The sequence below is a fragment of the Coniophora puteana genome, assembly GCF_000271625.1.
Source record: "Coniophora puteana RWD-64-598 SS2 unplaced genomic scaffold CONPUscaffold_2, whole genome shotgun sequence".
NCBI lineage: Eukaryota > Fungi > Basidiomycota > Agaricomycetes > Boletales > Coniophoraceae > Coniophora > Coniophora puteana.
In genome coordinates, this window is record NW_006913054.1 from 3,018,796 (window position 1) to 3,038,792 (window position 19,997).

Here is a 19,997-nt window from a genome sequence, read left to right on the forward strand (position 1 = left end):
CACATCGACATCAAATTCTCTGCGGATGAAACTGTTGCTATACTCAGAATTTCCTCCACGCTCGATAAAAAATGGATGATATCCGCTTTCTCCATCGAAACAACCGGCGGCGAACACTTGCGCTTCTTGACACAGCCCACGTCGACTTATCTACATGTCAGATTTCTTCCGTCACGGTCACTCGAAGAGCAGTCGATATGTGTTGCATCAACGAATGTTACAGCCTTATCAGTCAATTTCGGTGGAACCCAGAGAAATCGACACTCGTTAAGATGTGTACTGCATTCTTGCCGGCACGATTCTTAAACACCCCTCTCTCTTATGTTATGTCCGCGAACGAAAAACGGATGTACATTGCGATCGATACGGACCCGGACGAGCTGAAATCGGCAACAGTGCACTGCTTGAACTTGAACGATTCCTCACTTCATTCGAAACAGATGCCCATAGAAGGCGACTCTGGTGTACCATACAGCTCCTATGAGCTCAACGGGGGCAACGATTCAGCTGATTTTTCGATCTACTCTCCTGGTCAGATATCTGTATGAGCCAGAATGGATGGCTCAAGAAGCAGGAACGCAGGGTATGCTGGCTTCCGCTGCGATACAGGCCTTCCCTCTTCCCAAACCACCAGAAGATATTAGCTCTGATCGCAGATGGCCAGAAAGTGACGATGGTCAACTTTCAGGAGCAGAAGAAGTTTACCATTACCTTACTGAACACGAACATCCAGTATTTCAAGTGACAGTATGAGCCGTTGTACTCGGTAGGACTGCTTGATAATCGACAAATGCATAACAACACAGTAAGAGTCCGGAATATTTATACTACTCTCAGTCAAAACGCGACACCAACTTGCGTCTCGGATACAGGAGTAGGAAGCTGGGTATCACTCGAGTGGTTGAAAGACAGGCTGATTACAACCATATTGTGCTCGTCCTCATCACCGTGCACTGCTTGATGCATGCTCAGGAACAGGCGTGTCACTGATACGGGGGGTATAACCAAGCATAGCGCCGATGCGAGCTCCATCGTCTGCAGCGAGCCATACTTGTACTGCAGGGTAGCAAAGAAGTATACGGAGAAATTTCTGAGCATCAAAGAACGCGTCCCGATGAGTGGTGCGGCAGTCGATGGAACGGATGAACGTACATGAGGAAGTAAAAGACAGAATCTCGTGCGAGGCAGTTGAGCAAGCGAACAGCGGGCCATTCCTTGTTCACAACCTCGCGCCGATGGCTGATTGCTTTGTTAAGTGCCAAAGCGGCCAGCACGAAGTCAAAAATCATCATGGGTATCCTGTGGCAGTGTTTAGCGTAAAAGTGGTGTATTTGGCTGTGTATGTCAAACGCACCACGTCCCGACCATCAGTTGCAAGGATATGGCGGGACCTGCAGGGCATCCCAGAGATATCAAAAGAGATTGTGCATCTATTATACCAGTGTGCGCATAGGCTATGTTAGCGTGATCACAGCCTGACGGCTGCTGTACTCACTGACGGTATCCAATACAACTACAGAGATGACCAAACCCGTCATCGTACAAATACAAAATGCGTAAAGGAGAGTGGTGGCGATAACAATGTGTTTGGCTGCGCATAATTGAGGCTGGGGAGTCATGAATTCTGATGAACGGAGCTCACCGTTACAATAGATGGCGCAAATGCGTTTCAACAAGACGACTGCTCAATTGGTCGGCTTTAGCTAGTATGCCAGCCCCGAGGGATGACTTACGTTCGGTGTTTCCCGCTAGTACGACAGCTAACGAGGGGCGTATCAGGAATTGCCATACACAGAGGGCAGTATTCGCAGGACTAACCGAAGAGCAACCTCATCATACTTGCGTGGCACCTGATTTAAGTCCTCATATCAGCAACAGCACTAAGTGACATTGCATTGTATCGCACCAAGATGGCGAGGAAAGAGCGTGGATGCTAACTAATCATTGCGTAAGTTTCGTTCTATCGCAAGCTATATTGCACGTACAGAATGACTCTAGGATCGTAGCGACCAGGGCCAAATAGCGGTTAATCAAAAACATCGTTTTCATCCCTCTGAAGCGGCTGGCCTAATGCGTAGGAGGGTCAGATAAACCCGGATAGGTGCATGAGGTCACATATTACGCACCCATACGGTCACCTAGTTCACGGGAGACGGAAGTGATGATCAGAATTCAGAGCAAGAAAACACCGAAAGCGTCTACTTTACCTCATGATCGAACGTGATCACTAATCACGCGATAAGTGCGTAATTCGATACTCGCGGGCGAGGTGTACTTACGGAAGTCGTACACGTAGAAAATCGACGCTGCCACTGGGAGAGCGAGGCATGATTGAGTAAGACGCTGCCTCGTCAACGCCCGGGAACTTACTCACCATTGAAGTAGCGTTGGAGCACGTCGGCTCGAGCCATAGCCATGATCTCCTTTTCGTATGCGCTCGCTGTAGAGTTCATCGCGCCTAGCCGGGTTGCACGAGGTGTAGGTGCGGAGAAATGGGGGAGTACACCCAAGAACGCTATCCAAAGGGCCGGAAGTCAGAAAGCGAGGGATCAAATGGGCCGAGAACGCTACTTCATCTCGCACCTTTATACCACGCAGCATGACGAAGCATAAAATAGCGCCAGGGACACCGCTATATGGAGCCCCTGTACTTACGGCAGCTGTAGGGCCACGCTTCGACATGTCCCCGAGATCAACTTTGATAACGGTGATCCTGGGGCGAGAAAGTCGACCGGAGAAGCCGCCAATGACAGATAAGCGCTCTACTGAAACGTGCCAAACGCCCACTGTCACCGTGTGGGCGGCTTTGATGAGTATCAGCGAAACAGTGACTTTGGACAGTGGCCTGGCTGATGGTAAAGTCTCGATTCCATCGTGGTGTGGTGCCTTACGCACTGGAGACGAACAAACGCTGTTGCGGCCTGCGCAAGGCTGCGGAGAGATGATCCCGGGTACCTCCCTTTGTCGGACATGTAGTCTTTCCGTCGTATTTCGGATTGCCAATCATGGGTCTGATGCGAAGACTCTTGCCGAGGAAATTAACGGGAAATGAACGATGCATGTGCGAGAAGACAAACGCACCTGCCATATGCGTGCAGAACAATTATAACAGTGGCTTGAAAGGCCCGCTGACGCGTATCCCGCTTTCGAGTTCTACTTGTGTTCTTATGAGCGTAGGGTGAATGAATACGTCCCGAGTTCATGGCCTATGAAAAGATGACTTTATAGGCACCAAGTCCGAGGTAACCGGCGACGATTTCGCCTGTATGGGTATGTGGCGGGGTTCTGATTGCAAAACAAACCAGTGACTTCCAGCTTCGGCACATACACGAGGAAAAAGGAGCGATGGTCCGATGGTCCGATGTAGGTACAGATGCGAAACCACGCGATCTTATGCCTGACCCACTAAAGTGAAACCTGGCCCAGTGTCGGGAGCGCACCCAGTTTGAAGACATTGATGGTTCCATCTTGTGCATAGTGGAAGGTTTCATACTCCATAGTAATACGGAGATGATCCTTCTATCTGTCTTTCAATGTCACGATATAGTGAAGGGGAACCCCGAAGAAGCGTGCATTCGTCTGGATCATGCCACTTTCGCGTGGCTATTGACTGCGCAGCAGAACCGAATAGTGAGGATTGTAGATATTTTAAGCACCTCAGAGATGCTTGGAAAAAAGGGACACATACTGATAAGAGAACTCTCCGTTCGTCGGTACCATCTGACGTCTATAATGGTGTACAGCACGTATTCGAGAATACGCCAGTTCTCCGTGCATTGACACGGTTGTCGCAATGGACATTAATGCCCAAGCACTTATAGACGCGATTGAATGTACGACGATATAGCCGCTGGAACGGGGCTATATTGGAAAGACTTGTCTTATCAGTTTTCCGTCTCACCTAAGGGAAGAGGCAGGCTATAACAGCGAACGCACCAATTTACGCTCTCCGATTCAAGCCGTATTCTCCCCATAGTGGTTACATCCGGAAATCAGATAGAATTCGTATGTCTCGGAAAGTCTGAATATTACCCAAGCCAGTGGTCCACCCAGTTGGAGGTCAAGGGGGCACCGTTGAGTGTGTGGAAAGGGGAAACGACAATGGAAACGAGCGACGGAACACCCGACCCGGATGTGCTTCCGAAGTGCTTTATTTGGCAACTGCCTCCGTACCAAACAATGCACCCTCAGGCCTCAGCGCCTCTGACGTCGGCGGTCACAGGTTACCTGATCACGTCAACCACCGTTATCTCCATTCAACGGACACAGTGGTCGACATGGTGCACCATGAGCACACATCCAACTCCAAATGCCTCGTCGCCCTCACAATAGCCGGGAGTGATTCGAGCGGAGGAGCTGGCATACAAGTGCGGCGACAGTGACTCGATTAGGTGCATGCAAGCTGACGCCCTTGCATTTGCGCGCAAAGGCTGATCTCAAGACGTTTGCTGCTCACGGATGTTATGGGACGAGTGTGCTGACCGCGCTTACTGCACAAAATACGATGGGGGTTCAGGGAGTACATGGCGTTCCCCCAGAGTTTGTGGAACAGCAGGTGCGCATATAGTCAAAGTTTCAAACCACCTTTTCGTCCTCAACGTGACTCAACCTCGGAAAATGTAGATCCGGTCAGTAATGGATGACACCGAAGTTTCGGCGATCAAGACTGGCATGCTTTTCGATACCAAAAACACTCTCGCAGTCGCGAAGACTCTTGAGAGTATCTTCAGTAGCCACGGCCATGTTCCTCTGGTCGTCGACCCCGTCTGCGTCTCAACATCCGGACATATACTCCTTGAAACTGATGCCATCGAGACCCTGATCAATGAACTCTTCCCCTTAGCTTGCATCATCACGCCGAACCTCTCCGAGGCGGGTGTCCTCTTATCGCGAAGAGGGTTTTCGTCCAAGGTTGAAAAGCTCGGCGAGATGGTGCAGGGCGCCAAAGACTTGCTCGAACTCGGATCTCAGGCAGTCTTGTTGAAAGGAGGTCACGTAACTGTTCGCCTGTCTGATCTCGAAACGGCGAGGGCGGAAGACCCGTCTATAGCCGTTATCAGCGACGATTCCTTCTCCGACGACGTCGAGATCCTTAGAGTCTCCGAGAGGGATCCGAATGGGGTGGACTTCGTGGTTGACGTGCTTTGTCAGATCGACGGCGGCGTCACACTCTTTCCTCGACCTCGGCTTGATTCGACGAGCACTCATGGAACAGGATGCACTCTCAGTGCTGCCATAGCGTGTGAGCTTGCCAGGGGACGGCAACGTGTGTACCTTGTTCTCATGGCGTTCTATATATACTGGGACCTGATGATACACATGCAGTTTTGGACGCAGTTAGGTACGCTACAGCGTATACGCATCTTGGGATAGAAACTGCTCCGCCGATCGGAAAGGGGCATGGGCCCCTGAACCATGCCCATCCGGTCTTGCTTCGCCCGTTATCGATGTAAGTGCAGGTCATCATCTCTTCGCTGAGTGCCGCGTAGTCAGCTAACAGCAATGCAGACGAACGGCGGGTAATCCTCACCCGCTTACCCGACTGTGCATCCAGAGTACCGCTGTGCTCTGGAAGCAGTATGTTCAGCATGACTTTGTCAGACTTCTCGGGAAGGGAACATTGCCCCGAGAGTCATTCCTGCATTTCATTAAGTACGTAGATGATAAGCATGGATTACTACTCCCTATCTGACAAACCTTGGTAGACAAGACTACCTCTATCTAAAGTACTATGCAAGAGCTTACGCGTACGTGTTCATTAACTTGGTCGTACTGCGAAAGCCGCTCATTGACCTTCCCAGTATGCTCGCAGCCAAATCACACGACTTTGCCCTCATCAAGTCATCTTCCGATGTCCTGCTTAGTATCATCACTGAGAGTAGTATGCACGCCTCCTTCTGCAAGCAATGGGGTGTCTCGGATGAGGAACTGCGCACAGCACCAGAGTCTCCTGCGACAACGGCATATGGCGCCTCCCTTATCGACACCGGACTGCGAGGTACGTTATCTGCTCAACCTTTCCGATAATTCATTCTTCACGTCTACTATACGGTCAACGAACTTCGAATTGACATATTGATACATCATTATTCTCAGGAGATACGATGGCGCTCACCATGTCCCTGGCGGCGTGCCTCCTGGGTTACGGCGAGGTGGGGCTTTGGCTCAAGCGCGAGGCGTCGAAACCGGGTTCCTGGGTAAATTGGGAGAGTAATCCATACTTGCGATGGATGGAAGATTACTCGGGCAAGGAATATCAAGATGCGGTTAGGATTGGTATCGGTAAGAATCGCTACCTTTTCCTCCTGTATGGCCCGTCTTATCCTCTTCCACGATCCGTCATTCAGAGTCGATCGAGAGCCGGGCTGCTGCCGATCCGCCCTCGGAAGTTAGGCTGGAGGAGTGGAAGAGCGTTTGGGAGAGATGCGTCCGGCTGGAAAAGGGCTTCTGGGACATGGCAATGACGCTTTCATGAGCTGTCAAGGACTGAAGGAAGTCCGACGGTCCGAAGATAAACTTCGACTCCCACGTGGTCCACGAGATACCGAGGGTCGAAGGCTTTGATTCTGAATGGCAGCTGACAGTTTGGCAGTTCAGACGTGAGAAATCCAATTGGATGCATCGCTCGGAAGCCCCGACAGAGCTCTCAGACAGGCGCCTTTAAGTTTCTCCGTTTTCCATTTTCATGGTTCCTTGATATTCCCACTTTTCTCGGTTCAACGCGTTCTAAGCTGACGTGACGCAACCCACAGACAATACCAGCGTATACCAGCCATCGAAGTCGCGAATGGCGATATTGGAGTCGTGACAGAGGGCGGAAATAAGTTCTTCGGGAAATCGTTCAAAAATAGGTCACCCGCCGTACCATATGGATGCGGGACACCTGAGACACTTCCCCGCAAACCGCTTGCCGACGCGTATGAGCGGATCGACGATCGCAGATCATCAAGCTTTTCGCTGCTATTCGGTGCTTCTAGCCTCCCTCCTCTGCCCACACTCTGCCCCATGGACTTAAGGACTACTTAAGGTTCATTGCTTCCAGCATCGCAAACACAGCCTGCTTGACATCTCTTGACATAGTCGCTATATGTGCTTTTGCGATAATGTCCCCTAACAATTCGCTCACCCCTCCAGGGCGCAGGATGGCTCGAGTGAAGCTTGCAAGTAGTCAAAGCTAGGTTTCGTCGACTGAAGGATGCGCGATTGAAGCGGTCTGCGTTCCGGCCGGGAATTTTTTTTGAGAAGGTCTGATTCTTAGCGAGTCAGATAAATCATACATCATACTGATAGCGTATATTGCGCATCAACACCTCTGGCAGAGAAAGGATAGAGGAAGGACCTGAAACCGCACATTCGAGCGAATCAGCTTCCTGATTAGGAAGGGAACTTTGATGGGTGATGCGTTGGCGCCAAATTTGATGGCTAGCGACCACCCCAATGCGACCGCGAGCTTGGCCGAAGTCGCCAGCGTGGTCCTTTCCCGCCCCCTGACCTCCGCTGACGCACGCACCGACACGCACCGATGCGATTCTATCAAAAGACTCGCTTGGGGGTATAAATGCTATGCTTGGAGCCACCGGGTCCTGTCGTCTGCTCGCCAGTCCATAAAGACGTTGGTGCCGTCGACAATTCCGCTCCCTTTATTTTCCTCTCTCTACATCCCTGTCACCCACCTTGACGATGTTGACGCCTCAAGGAGTGAAAGGTACGAGTTCCGCTCCCATGTGTCCGCTGGTCTCTTTGCTGATCAGCCTTTCGCTTCCGCATAGTCGCGAGTCTTATCATGTCGTTGCTCTCCATCACATGTACGCTGTTCCGGCTGGGCATCCGCACCTCACAATCGCGAGTGGGGTTTGATGACGCGGCGGTCGGGTTCGCGATGGTATTCCAGCTCCTTCAGCTGGTCTTTACGCAGATCCGGTATCAACCGACTGCTTACTCCAATGCGACCATGGTGGCGGCATACTACATGTGAGTCTTCACCCTAATCCAGAGATGCCCTGTTCCTGGTCTCCCAGAACGGATCTTAACATGGTTGCAATACAAACAGGGCTTCCGAAGCGTTTTATGGCGTTATCTGGTTTACCCGGATATCGATCCTGTTCACGATCATTCGTCTGACCGTGAAGCGGATGGAGCGTAGGATACTCATGGGTATCGCCGGATTATTCGGCGCGACGCTCCTCATCCTCGTCTTCCAAGAAGTCGCGATTTGCGAAAAGGATGGCTCGTGGAAGCACACACCTGTCCCTCAGTGCGCTCTCGGCGAGAACGTTGCGATTGCTCAGGTCATCAGTAAGTTATTCCGCGTCATGTCTTCATGCGAGCCGGATCTAATCATGCTCCCGATAGCTGATGTAATTGCGGACTTCATCCTCATCTTCGCGCCTATACGACTTGTCTGGAATGTCCGGCTCTCTCGCGCCCAGAAGATCCGTCTCATCGCTATCTTCTGCTCGACGAGTATCACGACCATCGTCAGTCTTGTGCACGTCTATTACCTGCTGCGCGTTGGAGGAGTTGATGAGATTATGGCTGGCATCACCGAGGTATGTCTCGCCTGTCCTGCACGCCTCAGTGCACCTATCGCTTTTGAGCAACCCTCTGATGCCTGATCCTTGTGTCTGCCGTTGACCTACAGATGTCCATCACTCTCATCGTCACGAACCTCAGCGTGCTCGTCGCGTTCTTCACGCGCATCACCACGGAGAGCAGCAACCAGACCGGCAAGGTCAGCTCGCGCTCACGCACGCAGTCGCACAGCAGCCCTTCCAAGCCAATTATCACCTTCGGCTCCGTGCCCATGTCACCTCGCCGCGCCAACTTCGACCCGTACGCGAGCGCGCAGCCGATTCAGATTGGTGTCGACGTCAACATGGAGACGTTCGCGGAGCACGAAGTCAAGTTCGGCGACCGCGGGAGCAACGATGATTTCTTGCGAAAGGCGCCGTGAGACATCCCCCTCGTCTTCATCTTTTTTCTATCACTACTCTCTATCTCTCTACAACCGTCCATCATACCTGACCCTTCAGACCTGCCGCTCCTTTCGTTACATAGTACTGTAGTAGCTCTCCTCACTGATACCCCACGACCCACGAGCGGATATTTATCCCATACCTACACGGACGCTCAATGCTAGGCGTTGTCCCATTATTAATGTACTCTCTCTTACTCGGTGTACAACCTTGTCGGTGTACAACCCCATCGTTTAAAAGTACGATTACTATGTACCAAGACCGATTATTATGCGTAAGACTGCCAGTATCTCAGGGCGCATGTCTAGCTGACTGATATGTGTGTATATGTACAATGCATAATCATACGCCAGGAAAACTTCGAGGGTTGACATATTTCGACAGCTCGACAGCGCTTCTCAAAGATCACGCAAGAGCTGCATTTTAGTGATTGAAGATGATTGATCTTCCCGCAGACATGCATCAGCGTCTCCGACGGGTCTCATCAAGACACACGTCCGCCATACATTGGACAACTTGCGGTCATGATATGTAGAGCCGAGTTCATTACAATGAAAGTCCGTGAACCCGACGCTGACATAACAGATCTGTCATACGTTAGCGACAGGACATCTGCAGTCGCGATTGGGCAGGATTGGGCCGAGGCGAGGCCTGGCAGAACTCAGCTTGACGTGGGGAGAAAGACTGGAGAAAGTAATCTGATGGAAGAAGGGTTCGACTTTCGTAGACAGCTTATCGCAAAGCCGCTGGCGGATAGAAGCTTTGCACTCAGAGTTTGACGCAGTCTGTATGTACATACGATTGTTCAGGCTTTAAGATGAGGTGACATTCGGCCCGATAAGCGAAAATTGCCACCGTTTTCGCGGTATCAGAGGAAATCGGATATCTGGGGTACGCAAAGATACTCAGAATATCAACATCCTTAGATTGATTCCGTTCTTTCGTTCGTGCATACGTGTAAAAGTTCGAACGTTCACGACTGGTCGCAAGGATGAGTGGATGTCGATGAGCCCTCAGCTGGGTTGAGCGTTTGCTTAGACATGATGCATATGAGTGCATATGACGCGAGCGACAGCGTGCTTGAGTCCCACATGTGCGCACGCACGCGATCCATTCGGACCCACTCCAAAGCTCGACAGCGACACGTTCGTGATTCATCGAGGAAGAAAAGAAGCATGATCTACATATTTAGGACGACATGTCTGAGTTGCGTCGAGGCGGACTGGATCAAGCTAGAAAAGCAAGCAAACTTAAAATTATTGACAGGCAGGAGACAGGCAGATTATCCCGAGCTCAAGTGAGACTGTAGCTGGCCGCCGCACCGACGGCTCGCGATAGCGGTACACATGTAACATCGAGGATGCAGACAGAGGTAGACAGAGGCCAAACACCAAAACCGAGGATATGATATGCACATGGCGACAGATGACAGAAACTAGCATACTATGATTAGACTTACTGTAGATCCGGAGCATCGAAAGCAAATTATGAAGACACGTCACGTAGGTATAGCCGACGATTAAGCGGACAGACGAGTTAGTCCAGGTCGCTCAGCTGCTCGAGCTCCTCTGAAGTCACCCTCCGGGGTTTGGATGGCGAGGACTTGGGCAGCTTTGCGCTGGGACACAGGTCCATGGTGCTTAGCTTGCACATCTCGCAGCGCGGCTTTACTGGGAGGCAGACGGTCTAGTAGAGGAGCTGTTGCGTCAATAGAGCTGACAGAAGAAGCAAGTTGACTACGCGCACCTGGCCAAATCCGACCAGCATGAGGTTGATATCGGGGTGTAGTTCAATCGGCAGCCAAGATTGTAAATTCAGCCTGCAAAGGGAAGTCAGACGGGATGGCGCCGCCATTAGCTTCTAACTAAGGTAACTAGGTGCTTTACCTCGTCTGCTCGGGTTCCCTCGTTGGAGGCTTATGCCAGCCTAGTCGGTTCGTTATTCGATGAACATGGACATCCACCCCAATCCCAACGTTTCTAGTCGCGAGTGAGTGGCGGTTCGCAGCAGGAAGAGAAGGTGCGTACAGTTTCCACGCGACTTGCAGTGCCAGAAAGGCCATCTTTGGACCAACCCCAGGTAACGAACATAGTTCATCTACCGTCTTCGGCACCTCTGAGTCGAAGTCATCCTTCAATCTCTGCGCAGTTTGTTTAATATACCTGTGTCGAGCTCAGCCCATATCATGGTATTCGGAGGGAGGGTGGCGGGATAGGCGGCTATGTGCTTACTGGGTCTTCCGCCTCCAGAACCCAACCTTCTCAATGGCCTTCGCAACGACACCCTCGTCGACCGCGATGATGGCTTCCATGGACAAGGTGCCGCCTACGGCCTCTCGAAGCTTGCGAACAGCAGCATCCGTGACTTCATCCTTTGTTTGTGAGGAGAGCATCAGCGACACCAACGTGGAGAACCGCTGGTTCTAGATGCATCTTGGTGTCTTAGTTTCCTCTCCGGTGGGGCAAGAAGTGAATGATACTCACCCGAGGATCCTGTTCCGTCAACTGAGCCTGCTCGCACCCCATGGTGTCCACGGGCGCGATAATATTTGCTCGCATTTCCTTTATGGTGTCGTACGTTTCCTTCCATCGTGGTGGAGCGGGATGCGGCGTCTCCAGCGATTGTTTTATGACCTTGGGCTTCTTTGGTGACTTAGTTGTGGTCGTGACCTTGGTCTTCGTCTTCACCGTCCTCTTGACGGGATTCGATGGCCCAGGTTCTGCTCGCACAGGTTTGACGTCTTCGATGTCGGCTGGTTCGTCTCCGAATGCTGCAGCGGATGTTGACTCTGAGCGTTTCTTTACGATTGGTCTCGGTTTTGTGGGTGAAGCTTCTGTAATGAATTCGGCTTCATAAAGGGTGACCGATGCGTTGTAAGGACTGGCTTTGGCTGTTAACTTGGCGAGTCTGTTAGAACTTCGCCTGACAGCGGACATGCTGGCTTAACAAAGAATAAGATACGATTGAGACAGCACGGTCGACCTGTCGTAGGTGAAACAGTCGAGCTTGAATGAAGCCGTCAAGCTGAGGTTGTGGAGGTCGCAACGCGTCCTTGAGCGCGCACGTCGGCAACAAAAGCCCGACTTTCTCACCTTTGTTGCTCTGTAAGCTCACCTCCATTGCCGTCATTGAGTCTTGGCCTCATCTGGGGTCTCTTCGTCATGCGCGCCCATCGCACCACCTTGAAATGAAGAATGGCCCACAGCCGACCGAGCGACCGGACACGGACACCGCCTTGGTAGTTTCGCTGCAACACTGCCGCGACAAATAAGCTCATTGTCTCCTGGAACATGGAGATCCTTCTTTCTTTCCGTCTCGTTCACCACCATCAGGCAAAATGGAGACGCCATCACAAAGTACACTCGCCCTCCTAGGCGTAGCCGCGTTGTCCATCGCGCTTTACAGCAATACTCAACGCAAGAAACGCGACCAGCTGCCTCCTTCGCTCCCGCAACAATTCTTTCTTGGCAACATGAAGGACTTTCCGTCCAAAGGAGAAATGTGGGTCGAGCACAGAGACATAGCCCAGAAGCTCGGTACGTGCTTAACCGAGCCCTACTGTCGCCATCGGGTTGCTTATATGCCGAGCGTGATGTAGACAGCGACTGGGTCAACTTCAACATGATGGGGAACAACATGCTCGTGTTGAACTCGTACCAGGCGGCGAACGAGCTGCTTGACAAACGAGGAGCGGTGTACAGCGGTAGACCGCGCCTGGTCATGCTCAACGAGCTGTACGTTCCTTCTCTCGGCACCGCGTCCTTTACCTGACTCGCGGTATCGCGTATGTTAGTATTGGCTGGGACTGGAATCTCTCTCTTATGGACGCGGAGAAACCACATTTTGTGTCATATCGACGCGTCCTCTCGCAACAGTTTCAGCCGAGCGCGGTTGCGGAGTCGTACCACCCACTCATTCGACCCGAGGTTGTGGTCATGCTTAAGAATATCTTGGACCGTCCTGAAGATTTCCGGCAACTTATCAAACAGTATGTATGCTCTCCTGCACGCTCAAGTGCCGATCCTTACCTTTGAACAGTATGACGTCTTCCCTCATCCTTATGATTGTCTATGGGCATCGAACGAGCCCCAATGAAGACAGATTCGTGAAGATCATGGAGGATGCACGTGATGATAGCATAGTAGCCAGCGAAAAGTACAGCTTCGTTGACTTTTTCCCGTTCTGTAAGCATCGCCTCCCACTATCTTCGCATTTATTTGCACTTATCCATACACACTTTCCAGTAAAACACTTGCCCGAGTGGTTACCTGGAGCTGGCTTCAAGAAGTTGAAGTTTGCTCGTGAGGCACGTAGTGTCTCCACAGCAGCGCGGCGGGAGCCCTATCTTACGGTTAAAGAACGATTGGTCAGCCTTTTTATCAGTCGACACTGTATGTTTTCCTCACGATTGCGCAGGTTGCAGGCACAGCAAAGTCATGCATGATGACGACACTTCTGGACGACGATTCCCTGAAAACTTCAGGTCTCGATCGCGAAGAGCTCATCATGGACTGCACCAGTGCGTTGTATGGCGGTACGTCGTCTTCCTTAGCTGTTATGGGGTCCATCGACTGACTCATCACTGCTTTAGCTGGTGTGGATACGGTAATTTCCTGAACTTTCTCGACCATCCACATCGTTTCTTATCCATTCACAGACTTCCGTTTCTCTCTCCACCTTCGTCCTCTGCATGCTCAAAAATCCCGAGGTTCAAAGACGTGCTCAAAAAGAGCTCGATAGCGTCACAGGAGGAACCCGCCTCCCCGAGTATGCGGACCGCCCGAACCTTCCGTACATCGAATCTATCCTGAAAGAATCTCTGCGTTGGTTGCCCGTTGCCCCACTCGGTGAGCGCGACAGGCTTTTAGCCTTGTAGCTTGGATTTTTGCTCACGGAAATGATTGTACAGGTGTCCCGCACAGGGTGTTCAAAGACGACACATACCGAGATAAACTTATACCCAAAAACACGACGGTGTTCGCGAACATCTGGGCGATGATGTATGACCCTGAGGTGTACGCGTCGCCAAAGTTGTTCATGCCCGAACGATTCATTGCTAACGCAGGTAAAGGCGCGGAACCTGATCCGAAGCGCGCTGTTTTTGGTTTCGGAAGACGGTGTGTACTCCTTGGTGGATGCTGCTCTGCGATGTAAAGTGATTCTGACGCCCGCGCGCAGTGTCTGTCCTGGAATGCACCTCGCGGACGCTACAATGTGGTTGTCGGTGGCTATGGTTCTTGCTACGTTCGACATTTTGGCTCCGACGGACGGGAGTGTCGAGCGGCCTGTCGAGGTCACATCGACCTTTACTGCGTAAGTCATCTCCATGACAATTTGGTTGAAGGCCTCATCTCACCGTACCTGTTATTCAGCGCGCCTCCGGAGTTCAAGTGCGTGTTCAAGCCTCGCTCTGAGGCTGCCATGAAGCTTGTTCGGATGGAAGTTTGAAATTCACTCTTGCTTTTTAACGAACACTTGGTTTGCTTTGACCCATGAAACGTCTACAGAACGTTCGCGTTTTTCAAGTACATGGACGTTGCCGCACTTACGATCTCCTCGCTGTACATATCATTTCATAATCAGCCATAATTGCAAAGGGCTACTTTCATCGCCCCGCCTCTCAGAAACACCTTGACTCAAGTTTCAGATCACTGCTCGCTGGCGCCGCTCAACTTACGCTGGCCTACCGCAAAAGGAAAGCCGAGACGATGCCGCACCGAACAGCGCTCCGACGAACGTCCCGATGCTGGATTGCTGACATGCTGGTTTCTTCGAACCGCTATGCATGGAATGAAAGTCGTCGTGCCCTTAAATATCCCCCTAGCTTTCCCTCCAATGGCCCACTCATACAATATCTCGCCGCATGGAGTCATCGACGCAAACAGCCCTTGCGCTCGCCAGCGCGGCTGCGCTATCTCTCTTCATTTACAACCACAATCAGCGCAAGAGGCGCCCACAGCTTCCGCCTTCGCCGCCGCAGAGTTTCCTCTTTGGTAACATGAAGGATGTTCCTTCTAAGGGAGACATGTGGGTCCAGCACAGAGATATAGCTGCGAAGCTTGGTAAGTCGCATATCTGACCTCGTCGAGAGCAGGAGACTGAGGCGATGCAGACAGCGACTGGGTCAACTTCAACATGATGGGTAGTAAGCTACTCGTGCTGAATTCGTACGAAGCAGCGAACGACCTCCTCAACAAACGAGGTGCCAATAGTAGTGGAAGGCCACGCATGGTTATGCTTAACGAGTTGTCGGTCCTTGTCCTTTTTCGCGCCTGTGCATTCAGCTGACCAGGCGCACTGTGTAGGATGGGCTGGGACTGGAACCTTTCCCTGATGGATTCGGAGAACGACCGGTTCGTTGCCGTCCGCCGTTTGCTGACACAGCAGCTTCAGACCAGTGTGGTTGCGCGATCATATCACTCTATCATGCGACAGGGTGTAGCATCGTTACTCAAGAATCTCCTTGATGATCCCAAGGATTACAGGAGGTATTTCAGACAGTCAGTAGTGCCATTTCTCGTGCATTCCTGATTCTTACTGAAATATTAACAGCATGAACTCCTGGCTTATCATGATGATGGTTTACGGCCATCACGTCGATCCCACTGATGATAAATACGTCAACCTGATCACAAGTGCGGGGGAGACGGCCATCGAGGCCCACGGGTATAAGCTGATAGCCCTATTTCCATCTTGTGAGCTTTTTGGGTGCCTTGACTTTGTTCGTCATTTGGGCTGACTTCTGGGTACCAGTGAAGCACATACCTGAGTGGTTCCCTGGCGCTGCATTCAAGCGATTCGCGCGCAAAGCGCGTCTGGTTTCTGAAAAAGTGAGAGCGGAGCCGCATGACATGGTCAAGGAGCGAATGGTCGGTTCTCTCACAACTATTCGTTGACGCTGTCTGATGACTGGGAATCTAGGCGGCAGGCACAGCAGTCCCTTGTCTGACAAGTATGCTCCTCGAAGACGAGTCTACTGTCAATGTCAAGACCTTTGGTCTCGATCGTGAGGAAATCATCAAGGATTGTGCGAGCACCTTGTATGGGGGTGAGTGGGGTGCGTCCTCCGGGATAACTCTCATCTGAATGTTTTGTTTGTTATATCACTTAGCTGGCGTGGATACGGTGAGAAGCGATTACTGCTCTCTAGCTATTATATCACTGACATTTCTCCACCTCCCGTACCAGACATTCTTCTCCTTAATGGTCTTCGTCCTCTGCATGCTCAGAAACCCCGAAGCCCAAAGACGCGCACATGAAGAACTAGAGCTCGTCACCAACGGCGGCGCCCGCCTACCCGACTTCTCCGATCGCCCGAACATGCCGTACATCGAAGCACTGCTGAAGGAAGTCTCGCGGTGGCACCCGACTGCGCCTATCGGTAAGCCCACAGTTACAATAATTGCTTCTCAAGCACAAATTGAAGCTGGATGAAAGGCGTTCCGCACCGTGCAACCAAAGACGATGTGTACCGGGATAGGCTCATCCCGAAGGACACAACGATCATCGCGAATGCGTGGGCCATGATGCACGACCCGGCGGTGTATGAGTCGCCAGAGCTGTTCATGCCGGAACGTTTCCTCTCGCGCCCTGGGAAGGCCGCGAAGCCGGACCCGCAGCGCGCTGTGTTCGGTTTTGGCAGGCGGTGAGCGTGCTTGTTGTTTTCCCATACGATGTTAGTAGGATTATTGGCTGACACCTGCTGACACTGCAAACGCTCGGAAAGCATCTGTCCAGGTCGCCATTTCGCCGATGCGGTCATGTGGCTGACCATTGTCAGCGTACTCGCTACGTTCGAGATCCTGCCTCCCATGGACGAGAACGGAAACGAAGTTGAGCAAGATATCAGCTTGGGGGAGGAGTGGAGCACGTAAGCCAGCCCTCTGACCTTCCTCCCCCGAGTTATCTCATGCATTTTGTTTAGGGCACCGAGTACATTCAAATGCACATTTAAGCCTCGCTCCGAGGATATGGTGAAGCTCGTTCGGATGGAGACCTGATGGAGAAAATGCAAAGACGTGCATTGATTTTGATTTTCCCTTCCAAGTTCGCAATACATTATAATCTATGGTTGAACCGCGTACAAGACCTTTATACTGGGGCGACGATCGTATATGAGTTCTCCTGGAGACGATAGGGCACGCTTACATTACATGTCCTCCATCCAATAATTTATTTGCCTGAAACACGTCGCATATTCGTTCAAGACGACGGTTGCACGAGTTTTGGGAACCAAGGATGCACCGCTAGGTCCCATTTCAGGTATGATGGATCGAACGAAGCGGCCTCCTTCATGTTTTCTGGTAGGCCGGAGAGGCCATCACATACGTCGATCAGCCGGCGCGTAAACTTTCGACCAGCAGCGTTAGGACGGTTCGAGTATGGTTGTGAAAGAGGCGGAGACCAACCTGTAGACGATCACTGCACCACCTCCCAGCCCATCCCCCACATCTTCCATTCGAAAGCTCGGTGGTCATCTGCTTGGCGTCTGCGACGCAGGCCGCGGGGGAGAACGCCTCGTCCTGTTCAATCAGTTAGCTCCGTAAATGTATTCACACAGTTACGGGAGCGTACCTGTATTATGGCCTGACACGCCCGCGTAAATCCCCAGAAATCCGGATGGCCCGTAGGCGCAATGTCCGAATCATCGTACTCGTCCACAGACGCCCACTTGTACCGCCGTGCGCAGTTGAGCTGTAGGCGCTCCCATGGAGATTTCAGCTGCTTGAGCGTTACCTGTCCAACGTGCATGAGTTATGTGTAAGTCAAATGGAGGAAGCGTTGGTGTAGGCATACAGCAAAAATGGCACTTGAGAGCGCCTGGACAGCTCTGAAGAAGCCAATCTGCCATTTCAGCTCTTGCGCCGCTTTCGTGTCTATTGCAAGTGCAACTGAGCTTCAGCAAACCCGACACGCACAGGGAGGAACTGTGCGAACACACCTTGCTTGCCCTCGCCCAATCCCACGAGCATGGCATGCCACACCTCCAAATTTGCACCGATAACCTGCACAGCGTACCAATACGCGAACACGCGTTCTTCGGCGTTATATAACTCCAGCTGGAAGCCTGAGAAAATGATCTCGCGGATGATGCTCAACCTATACGAGAGCGCGAGGCGCGAGACCTGGACGACGACATCTGCACCTTGCTATCGAGACAGACCAAATCAAAGGTTAGCTACGGTGGAGCATGCAAGATGAACAGCGGTGGTGCTTACAACGGGCTCAATGCAGCTCGAGACATGCTGCAGGGTGACACATAGCTCGTGCCAGTGCACAAGCGACTTCATGTAGTGTCGCCGGCGGCGCGGGCCGTTGTACCACGAGCCTTTGATGTGTGCAGCGAGGAGCTACCCAATAAAAGAGGTCTCAATAACGAGAGATCGAGGACGCAGAATTGTGATAAGCGTACCTGCCTCAGGGGCTCCTGCAAATCGGACATGAGGGGCTGCCCCGCTGCGCGCCAACGGGTGCTTAGCGCTTCTTGAAACGTGCCGAGGGAGGTATCTAGGCGCTCGTAGAGCCACTCTTCGAGGAGGTATTTGTGTGGGTCTCGGTCTATCCTGAGGACGCCGTCGGAGAACGCGGACTGTTGAGGTGAACGTGTCAAAGTGTCAATTGTGAAGCTCACGAGGTGCTCTGAAATCTAACTCACGATAGTGGCAGAACGGACATACGGCCTCAGCCGGTTCGGATCAGGTACCCACGTCTGAAGATGTCCCACTATCTGAACAACTACATGAGCATCCAATGGCACAGACCATATTACGCTGGTGACTCACCTCCCAAGTGGATATGTCCTCCGTACTCGCCAACAGCCCCATCTCGCTGAGCCCTTCCAGCCACGCCTCCATCTTATCCCACGTTGCGTTCTGAGTCGAAATCTCGATGACATGCAGGGGTATAAACGAGTTCAGCGATCGTGCGAGCTGGGGATCGAAGGCGGTTCTAGCGGGGGACTCGGGTGAAGGCTCGGTGTGCGTCTTGCGGAGAATGCGGAGTTCGGCACGGGCGGAGGCAATTAGTGGTTCGAGGGAGAAGTAGGATTTCGAGAGGAGCGTGTCGAATATTTGTAGGAGAAGCTGAGGTAGCTAGCACGTTAGCCTAGGTTGCATCGCACAAGTTGAGGATCATGCACCTTGCGGAATCGAAGCCTCGATAGCAAAGCTTCGCGAGCGTCTCCCCATGTCGGGTCGCCTGAACACGGGTTACACATCGTCAAGGCAATCTGATTCGGGAGAACATACTGGTCTGATAGGTTTCCACCCAGTAAATACCGGCGTCCAGCAGGTTGAGAATGTGTCGAACAGGATAGCCCTCCTTCATGGAGACGTCACATTTCTCGCTCTGCCAGTCTTCTGTCTGGCAACAAATTGAAGATGAGTGCGCGGCGCAACGTGCAGCGAGTGTCAACAGCGTACGTCAATGATGTTATCCTTGGAAAGCTCTCGCCACACGAGGTCACAGCACTTGAGCAACGCCATCACAGAGCCAAGCAGGACACGGGTAACTAGTTCTGGAGGATGGGATTCGTCGAAACGTGGGGTTGGCGCATCAGACGAGTGTGAGAGGTCAATCGTGATGGCAGCTGGGTCGACGAATTCGGGATCGATGTAGTGCAAGTTGTGCACATAGTGGCAGCTGAAGATTGTCTGAGAAAGTGTATATCCGACGTGCCATTCCATCTTCGAGCAGTAATATAAGGTGTAGGATCGTTCATGAGCAGTATGAGGACGCACCTCGCAAGCAAATATCCTGTCCATGATCCAGCACACTTCCTGTGGAAACAGGGGCATCAAGGGCCTGAATTCGGCTGGTGGGTTCTCAGACATCATTCCACTGTCGAAGCGCGGCTCCCCAATCTGCGTAAGAACACCTCAGGGAATACAATGAATGCATGACATAGAGGCACAAACCTCAAAGGCACCCATCGCATCCTGAAGCGTGAAGTCGGGCGCAAAAACCAACTCCCCTGGGACCATATCTAGCATACCGTCACATCTTAGCAAACAGCATACACTC

General features: G+C 52.0%; 7 protein-coding genes across 7 annotated transcripts; 3 read left to right on the forward strand and 4 right to left on the reverse strand.

Annotated features, from left to right (window-relative positions):
* Positions 1-769: 769 nt before the first annotated feature.
* CONPUDRAFT_80147 (uncharacterized protein) lies at positions 770-2,472 on the reverse strand. Its single transcript, XM_007766140.1, has 13 exons — positions 2,375-2,472; positions 2,280-2,312; positions 2,208-2,227; positions 2,127-2,138; positions 1,986-2,067; positions 1,907-1,937; positions 1,819-1,850; positions 1,734-1,760; positions 1,643-1,681; positions 1,496-1,591; positions 1,355-1,430; positions 1,153-1,299; positions 770-1,090 (listed from the first exon to the last, which is right to left on the reverse strand). The coding sequence occupies exons 1-13, from the start codon at positions 2,451-2,453 to the stop codon at positions 838-840; spliced, it is 927 nt and encodes a 308-aa protein (XP_007764330.1). The 5' UTR covers positions 2,454-2,472; the 3' UTR covers positions 770-837.
* Positions 2,473-3,206: 734 nt separating this feature from the next.
* CONPUDRAFT_135296 (uncharacterized protein) lies at positions 3,207-4,054 on the reverse strand (the record flags this gene model as incomplete). The annotated part of the gene is made up of 3 exons (XM_007766872.1): positions 3,937-4,054; positions 3,689-3,861; positions 3,207-3,610 (listed from the first exon to the last, which is right to left on the reverse strand). Exon 3 carries the CDS (start codon positions 3,489-3,491, stop codon positions 3,207-3,209), a length of 285 nt encoding a protein of 94 aa, XP_007765062.1. The 5' UTR covers positions 3,492-3,610; positions 3,689-3,861; positions 3,937-4,054.
* Positions 4,055-4,215: 161 nt separating this feature from the next.
* CONPUDRAFT_118575 (uncharacterized protein) lies at positions 4,216-9,323 on the forward strand. Its single transcript, XM_007766873.1, has 15 exons — positions 4,216-4,367; positions 4,430-4,555; positions 4,624-5,266; positions 5,326-5,449; positions 5,509-5,652; positions 5,706-5,747; positions 5,802-5,998; positions 6,097-6,282; positions 6,348-7,027; positions 7,081-7,245; positions 7,320-7,705; positions 7,770-7,971; positions 8,051-8,295; positions 8,353-8,549; positions 8,642-9,323. The coding sequence occupies exons 1-9, from the start codon at positions 4,278-4,280 to the stop codon at positions 6,473-6,475; spliced, it is 1,680 nt and encodes a 559-aa protein (XP_007765063.1). The 5' UTR covers positions 4,216-4,277; the 3' UTR covers positions 6,476-7,027; positions 7,081-7,245; positions 7,320-7,705; positions 7,770-7,971; positions 8,051-8,295; positions 8,353-8,549; positions 8,642-9,323.
* Positions 9,324-10,194: 871 nt separating this feature from the next.
* On the reverse strand, positions 10,195-12,107 carry CONPUDRAFT_98771 (DNA glycosylase). The gene is made up of 6 exons (XM_007766874.1): positions 11,459-12,107; positions 11,207-11,397; positions 11,003-11,137; positions 10,862-10,954; positions 10,722-10,794; positions 10,195-10,661 (listed from the first exon to the last, which is right to left on the reverse strand). Exons 1-6 carry the CDS (start codon positions 11,909-11,911, stop codon positions 10,512-10,514), a joined length of 1,095 nt encoding a protein of 364 aa, XP_007765064.1. The 5' UTR covers positions 11,912-12,107; the 3' UTR covers positions 10,195-10,511.
* Positions 12,108-12,192: 85 nt separating this feature from the next.
* CONPUDRAFT_118582 (cytochrome P450) lies at positions 12,193-14,588 on the forward strand. Its single transcript, XM_007766875.1, has 11 exons — positions 12,193-12,511; positions 12,574-12,709; positions 12,769-12,963; positions 13,014-13,159; positions 13,220-13,341; positions 13,392-13,509; positions 13,567-13,580; positions 13,633-13,822; positions 13,885-14,092; positions 14,154-14,288; positions 14,348-14,588. The coding sequence occupies exons 1-11, from the start codon at positions 12,313-12,315 to the stop codon at positions 14,421-14,423; spliced, it is 1,539 nt and encodes a 512-aa protein (XP_007765065.1). The 5' UTR covers positions 12,193-12,312; the 3' UTR covers positions 14,424-14,588.
* Positions 14,589-14,838: 250 nt separating this feature from the next.
* Positions 14,839-16,986, forward strand: CONPUDRAFT_162798 (cytochrome P450; the record flags this gene model as incomplete). The annotated part of the gene is made up of 11 exons (XM_007766876.1): positions 14,839-15,037; positions 15,088-15,223; positions 15,281-15,475; positions 15,528-15,670; positions 15,729-15,844; positions 15,897-16,023; positions 16,087-16,100; positions 16,164-16,356; positions 16,413-16,620; positions 16,702-16,845; positions 16,900-16,986. The coding sequence occupies 11 exons, from the start codon at positions 14,839-14,841 to the stop codon at positions 16,973-16,975; spliced, it is 1,551 nt and encodes a 516-aa protein (XP_007765066.1). The 3' UTR covers positions 16,976-16,986.
* Positions 16,987-17,177: 191 nt separating this feature from the next.
* Positions 17,178-19,906, reverse strand: CONPUDRAFT_70397 (Mak10-domain-containing protein; the record flags this gene model as incomplete). Its single annotated transcript, XM_007766017.1, has 14 exons — positions 17,178-17,324; positions 17,384-17,497; positions 17,550-17,711; positions 17,772-17,851; positions 17,917-18,124; positions 18,194-18,325; positions 18,388-18,564; positions 18,631-18,702; positions 18,758-19,066; positions 19,114-19,172; positions 19,223-19,337; positions 19,397-19,660; positions 19,715-19,837; positions 19,892-19,906. 14 exons carry the CDS (start codon positions 19,904-19,906, stop codon positions 17,178-17,180), a joined length of 1,977 nt encoding a protein of 658 aa, XP_007764207.1.
* Positions 19,907-19,997: the final 91 nt, after the last annotated feature.

Coding starts and splice junctions, on each gene's coding strand:
- CONPUDRAFT_80147 (XM_007766140.1), bottom strand. CDS start 2,453: ATGAACTCTACAGCGAGCGCATACGAAAAGGAGATCATGGCTATGGCT. Junction 1,431..1,495: donor AGTTGTATTGGATACCGTCA/GTGAGTACAGCA, acceptor CTGGTATAATAG/ATGCACAATCTCTTTTGATA. Junction 1,091..1,152: donor TCTGTCTTTTACTTCCTCAT/GTACGTTCATCC, acceptor TTTGATGCTCAG/AAATTTCTCCGTATACTTCT.
- CONPUDRAFT_118575 (XM_007766873.1), top strand. CDS start 4,278: ATGGTGCACCATGAGCACACATCCAACTCCAAATGCCTCGTCGCCCTC. Junction 5,653..5,705: donor TCATTCCTGCATTTCATTAA/GTACGTAGATGA, acceptor AAACCTTGGTAG/ACAAGACTACCTCTATCTAA. Junction 5,999..6,096: donor TATCGACACCGGACTGCGAG/GTACGTTATCTG, acceptor CATTATTCTCAG/GAGATACGATGGCGCTCACC.
- CONPUDRAFT_98771 (XM_007766874.1), bottom strand. CDS start 11,911: ATGTCCGCTGTCAGGCGAAGTTCTAACAGACTCGCCAAGTTAACAGCC. Junction 10,795..10,861: donor AGGGAACCCGAGCAGACGAG/GTAAAGCACCTA, acceptor TTCCCTTTGCAG/GCTGAATTTACAATCTTGGC. Junction 10,662..10,721: donor TGCTGGTCGGATTTGGCCAG/GTGCGCGTAGTC, acceptor CTCCTCTACTAG/ACCGTCTGCCTCCCAGTAAA.
- CONPUDRAFT_118582 (XM_007766875.1), top strand. CDS start 12,313: ATGGAGACGCCATCACAAAGTACACTCGCCCTCCTAGGCGTAGCCGCG. Junction 12,710..12,768: donor CTGGTCATGCTCAACGAGCT/GTACGTTCCTTC, acceptor CGCGTATGTTAG/TATTGGCTGGGACTGGAATC. Junction 12,964..13,013: donor TTCCGGCAACTTATCAAACA/GTATGTATGCTC, acceptor ACCTTTGAACAG/TATGACGTCTTCCCTCATCC.